Source organism: Priapulus caudatus, unplaced genomic scaffold (assembly GCF_000485595.1).
Source record: "Priapulus caudatus unplaced genomic scaffold, Priapulus_caudatus-5.0.1 Scaffold1254, whole genome shotgun sequence".
In the NCBI taxonomy this organism is placed as follows: Eukaryota; Metazoa; Priapulida; class Priapulimorpha; order Priapulimorphida; family Priapulidae; genus Priapulus; species Priapulus caudatus.
In genome coordinates this window covers 67,606-73,940 of record NW_014578315.1, presented here as the reverse complement: position 1 = coordinate 73,940, position 6,335 = coordinate 67,606, and the positions used below count along the sequence as shown (strand labels likewise).

General features: G+C 42.7%; 1 protein-coding gene and 1 long non-coding RNA gene across 2 annotated transcripts in view; both read right to left on the bottom strand.

The window, feature by feature from the left end:
• The window catches only part of LOC106815988, a 4,656-nt gene extending 3,638 nt beyond the window's left edge, over nt 1-1,018 (bottom strand). Inside the window, exon 1 of the long non-coding RNA XR_001394817.1 lies at nt 987-1,018. This is a non-coding gene — a long non-coding RNA (uncharacterized LOC106815988). The remainder of the gene's footprint in view (nt 1-986) is intronic.
• The window catches only part of LOC106815987 (atrial natriuretic peptide receptor 1-like), a gene marked incomplete at its 3' end in the record, with an annotated part of 19,047 nt that overhangs the window by 9,585 nt on the left and 3,127 nt on the right, over nt 1-6,335 (bottom strand). Inside the window, exons 6-7 of the mRNA XM_014820522.1 lie at nt 6,084-6,261; nt 4,162-4,302 (exon numbers count right to left, since the gene is read on the bottom strand). Of these exons, the coding sequence (XP_014676008.1) occupies nt 4,162-4,302; nt 6,084-6,261 (319 nt within the window). The remainder of the gene's footprint in view (nt 1-4,161; nt 4,303-6,083; nt 6,262-6,335) is intronic.

Below are 6,335 nucleotides of genomic sequence, written 5' to 3'. Positions count from 1 at the left end.
CCGTTTGTTGTTGTTTGAGATAGATACTTAGATGAGCCACAGCCTACATGATCCACACTACATTGATCCACAGACTTCATCCACAGACTACATGATCCAGCAGACCACATGAACACAGACTAGATGATCCACAGACTTCATCCACAGACTACATGATCCACAGACTTCATCCACAGACTACATGATCCACAGACTACATGATCCACAGATCTAGATGATCCACAGACCACATGATCCACAGACCGACATTGATCCACAGACTTCATCCACAGACTAGATGATCACAGGCCACATGATCTACAGGCTACATGATCCACAGACTACATGATCCACAGACTACATGATCCACTGACTACATGATCCACAGACTTCATCCACAGACTACATGATCCACAGACTACATGATCCACAGACTACATGATCCACAGACTACATGATCCACAGACTACATGATCCGCAGACTTCATCCGCAGACACATGATCCGCAGACTTCATCCACAGACTACATGATCCACAGACTACATGATCCACAGACTAGATGCATCCACAGACTTCATCACAGACTATAACGATTACAATATATAACGATTACATGATTTATACGCTTACACTTTCATTATACGTTTATATGATTATATTATTATTAATATTATTTAATTATTTTATTTAATTATATTTTAATTATTTTAATTTTATACGCTTTTATACGATACGCTTACGCTTCATCGATGATACGCCGCCGTTTGACGGACGCGTGGTCGGCTAAGTGTTAGCTAAAATTTGGCTCGTCTACCGGTTGTTTAAATGAGCAGGCAGGTGTTGCGCCATCGATTACCGCTCGCCCGACTCTTTTTATACGCAGTTCCAGGGTATTTGTGATCACGTACCGTTATAGACGCCCCGCTATTATTGATTTTAGAACGCAGTGAGCCGCAAAATCGAATGACATGACGTCAGATGGTGGGGAGCGGAAAAAACGAACTTACCTAAGCCGGTGGATTCATGCGAGAAGCTGTGTGACAGTATCGCCGAAGAGACAGTATCTAGGCTTGTCAGTCCGGCTATACCAGCCACGCACGGGCGCTGCGTGAAGAAACACGTCTATTTAACTAATTGATTATAATTAATCTATCCGTATTGGCGAGAAAAATCACGCACAAGTCACTCTTTATAGATCGGCCATGCTAGAGAATTATTCCTTTGGGGCACGTAGCTTTTCATCATTGATTTTAGAACGACATATCCTAACGAAATTTTGCTAGAGTCCCTATCAATCACAGCAGGTGAATAGGTCAATTATATATGAATTCATTTACAATTATTCACGAATTTCCCAATAACGTCAACGCATGAACTTTTGCGGCAAATTACACACGCAAAAGCCTACGGCAGTGCATATGCACTTTAATATGAAAATGCCCCAGAGAAAACAAATGCGTAAGCAGGCATTAATTAAAAAATGGGCGTTTCGAATCGAAAAACAACAACAATAGAGCTACGTTCATCACCACATTTAGACAACAGGACGCCGCTATCCGTTCAAGGCCACCACGGTCAGTTTACTTTACAAGAGCTCTATAACCAGAGCTTATAACGCAGTGGCTTTCCTACCGTGTATTGCATGACTTGAAAGCTTCTATAACTGGTATTACATCGCAAGTCGTATTTTTACCTTCCGACATTTCCCGCAACATACGCAGATGACATGAGAAGCCAACAATGGTGCAGTACGGCTGCTAAACACGCATGAGATGCCTCTCGCAAGTAGATCCCTGCGCCTGGCATTCTGCGCGTCTTGCACGCCACCTGTATGTATTCCGATACGCAGCAGCCACCTAGCCGCTTGGCAGATGCCGGATCTCGAAGGTTTTAACCTTTGTCAGGAGATCTAGCGCCATATTAGCTATCTCAGCAGCATGTCTATTACCGTTCCTCATAGGCAGGGCCACTCGCAACCATGTACGGCATCTCTTATACTTCAAGCCTAGCAACGAAAAATAATGAAAATGTATACGCAGTATTACGCACACAGTACGTACGCTCCACACACTCACACCATCAGTACGCCATGCGTGCACACTTAGTTAACACCCCACCCACACACCCACACACCCACACACCCACACACGCCACACAAACACCTACCCACACTAGCACACACGCCACGCGCGCCACCCCTTCACACACGCACGTCCGCACACACACGCCCACGCCCACCCCACACAAGCACTCACGCACCCACCGCAGCACAAAGCACTACACGCACGCACCCACACATGCACACACGCACGCATGCCACAACACATGCCACAGGCGCGCCGACCACGCGCATATAAGATCAGAGACAACCTACCGCGCACACAGACAAATTACTACCAGTGACGCATTTCATGTCCTATCATGTTCCTAGCACATGGGATTATTCAAAATTGGAGCATTATATTGCCATGCTGATTGGACCTGTCAACCGAATGAAAGACAGGAAACTTTATACTATGCATCGATTGTAGATTTAGCATACAATGCATCCTCTTTAAACCTAACCCTAATCGTATTAGCTGTATCGCGACCGTGTAGAGGTTCCGTATACCTAGCGCTATTATTCCACCCGACGCGCCCGTTTAGAACTGCGGCATGATTACCGCGACAAGTGTTCCATCCAGTAGAGCGCAGCGCACTCCACAGATTAAGGCGGTAAGGCCGCCGCACACCAGCCGGATTTTTCACGCGATTGATCGCCCGATAGAAATCGAGCCGTATATCGGGTTCGGTGTGCGCGGTTCATTCGGTTAGACGATTTTATTTTTATGCGGGTGATTCGTTTCCAAATCAAACCATTGTTCGATTTTGAACCGTATGAGCGATGAGCCGTATGAGCCGATTTTACAAACGATGAAGCGCATTTTTGAAATCGGACGATTTTTTGTAGGTGTGCGGCGGCCTTAAGGATCGGCCAACCTTTGTGCAACACGGGCCACGAAAACATGTGCCCATCGCTGATATACAATTAAAAAGAAATGAAACTAACATAACATAAAAGTGATAGAGATGCTCTAGTGTACCTTATAAACATCTGTAGCTTTGCGAATCGTTCATCGAACTAGACGTGTAGAGATCATTTAGGAAATCCACAACTTGAACAACACAACACAAAAACGTAAGTGGTTAAATAATGACCATTAATTTATAAGTTATTAACATATATACTTAATAATACTAAATAATATTATTAGTTCTAATTTGATAATATTGATGAAGTTATTCATTGAAATCCGCGGATGAACAAATTTCGACTAGTTCTGTCTTAATGTTGTAGGCGGGTTACTAGCGAGCTGATTCCGGCAAACACAGATTCGAATTAGCAATTCAGATTTCGCGAACTTACTGTAGAGGCGTGCCTATCCCGCACACAACCGAGAGTGAATTCGGACGATGTCGCGGAAGTAGATCGTGACTGCGTCGTACGTTCCGCTTGAAACGTACTTGCCCTGTTTCAGTCTTCATGCAACGACGCTATAGGGCGGACCGTACGCCACAATAACGTCGCAAAGTAGTTTACAACTGATTCAGTACAAGTAGTTTCACAGACTGGTTCCAGATACAAGTAGTTTACAACTGGTTTCAGGTACAAGTAGTTTACAACTGTCCGTATAGTAGAAAACCCAGCATTAAACAATTATTATCAGGAGTGTGCTAAGTATAGAATAAGGAATGTCTATATTATTACACCTCTTGACTATGTATCATCGAGAGCAGAATTACTAATAAACAATAATTGCTTAATAATGTACATCTGATTGCATACTAGACCTGCGCCGTTATAGAAGCCCTGCGCTAGAAACGTGTTGGCATTCTATTTTAAGCGGGACAAAAAAAATAATATGTTTTAAATAATTACATTTAATATATATATATATATATATATATATATATATATATATAATATATGTTGCTAACATTGTCAACAGAGCTGTAATTTCCAGGATTGTCGATTGAATATTTTTATGGTCAAGTTCAACATACTGCATGACGAAATAGTTAGGGCGATTTCGAACAATTATGGGCTATTCCTTATTACGTAAGAGATATTATTAAGGATATATTATACGAGCTCAAACAGACGTAGTGCACAAGTATTATAGCGTTGTGGGCAGAACTTACGCAGGCAACATTCTGTACAATAGTTCATCCGTCTTCTTTTTCTCCTCATACAACTGCTTAGTTCGGTTTGCCACCAGCTCTTCCAAATGGTTCGCATGCGTTTCCAGCATCGATACCATGTTGTCCATTATACGCATTGTTCTGAAAGCGATTACGTCAACGTAAATAGTAAAAATAAAAAATCATGTACACTTTTTCACAAAATGTAAGTGATTCTCTTCACGTTTTATGGTTAAATTGCTGCATTATACTTCCTATTTTGCTATTCCGTTCGATGTGAACAAACACTCGTGCCTCATACATAGCCCATAGCAAGCATTCAATGTCGTGATCATAATATCAAATCGCCCAGGTTTTTTTGTTTTTTTAACTAGTTCAGAAACAATCCTATCAGGTAAGAATTTGAGGATACATTTAGTCCTGTTAGTACTAACCTTTAATGTACAAAAATTGCAACCAAAATGTTACACATATACGCCATGGAAAATTCGTGACGTAGTCAATTGAAACAGCAGTCACCATGCAGCACACAGGCACTTGGGACAGAGTCAGTAAAAACTGAAAATTATATGAACGCACATTCACAAATACTACCTCTCAATTACACTTTCACTGTTGTGTCACTGTATATCAACTTTCTTTCACAAAAATGAATGCAGAACGCTCCCGCACTCGCCGCTGCGAGTGGGCTGTGTCGCCATTATGATGAAAATATATAGAGCAAAAGTTATAAACGCAAAAGTTGCGCGGCCAACCGATCGATAGCAACTAGATGGGAGATTAGAACATGTTCTATTTTCGCCAACTCGGAGTTGCCGAATTGCGAAATTGGTCCAACTCGCTAACATAAAGTCGGTAGTGCAAACGCAGCTTTATTAGGCGTGTTCACACACAAGAAAAACCGCGCTGCTCATCCCGCTAATAGCGAAGATAATAGTGAGCTAATTGTGTTGTTGTTCACACAGGCGGAAATATCTCGCTAATTGCCGAGCGGGATAACACGCCGCGGTGCAAATAAGCGCGCTTATTCCAAATTAGCGCAGTCGGAAGTGTTCTTTGCAGCGCGCTATTTTGAGCGCGATTTAGTGAGCTAATTGCGTTCACACTTGTAAAAAGCTCGGTTTTTCGAGCGGGCTGCAAAAACCAGGATTTGCAGCCCGCTAATTCGCGCCAGTGTGAACGCACCTAGCACTACGGTGTTGGCAGAAAGGTGCGATATGATATGACTACTAGGCACTTGAATTAAATTAATTTTTTTTTTTAGGGTTAGGGTAAGGGTTAGGGGTTTTTTTTTTAAGTGCCTAGTAGTCATATCCTAAGTGCCTAGTAGTCATATCCTAAGTGCCTAGTAGTCATATCATATCGCACCTATCTGCCGGGTGCTAGTACTACGCACTGTCGCGTTTTTTATCGAATGACCGTGTGACGCTATATCTAAGTTGCAACAAGAATTGGAGAGCAGCCTTAGTACAACGAGCCAGAGCGATATAGTTTGGTTATCATCGATGATATAGTTGCGCTGCTCATCGCTGAGTGTCATAAGATAGACATCTATACCTACTGTGACACTCCTTATAACATAGTGGGAGCCTTCATATCATCCGCGTTTAATATCAGAACGAGCGAGCGAGCCGTCACTCTACTGCGCAAACAGATATGGCCCGTGGCGGCCGAGTGTAGCGCACGTGCTGCACTATAGAAACGTTCGTTGTAACAACGGAATCTATATATGGCCCGTGGCGGCTGAGTATAATGTAGGTTACGAAACGTTATAGAAACATTCGTTGTCATAACATCAGGAGTGTCATAATCTATATGTCAGTGGTGGCTAGCCACAAATTACCCACGCCTGTATAAAATCCCGCTATTCGTCTATTACTAATGATTTTTTTGCGCTGTTGATTGCCGAGCCTCTGGCCTACCTTCCGCCGTTGGCAACCTTGAAGACTTTGGCGATGTGTGTGAAATCTGGTCGCAAATCTGGCATCTCGTCCCAGCACAGCGCCATCAATCTCCAGATGTGCGTGTTAGGACACCTCTCCTTCGATATGCTGGGACGGAAATACGGCTTAACGCCTCTCTGAACTCTATCAATGATATCTGAAATAGAATAACACCAACATATGGTTATTCCTTGGTGTTATTATATTATATATCCAATATATATATATATA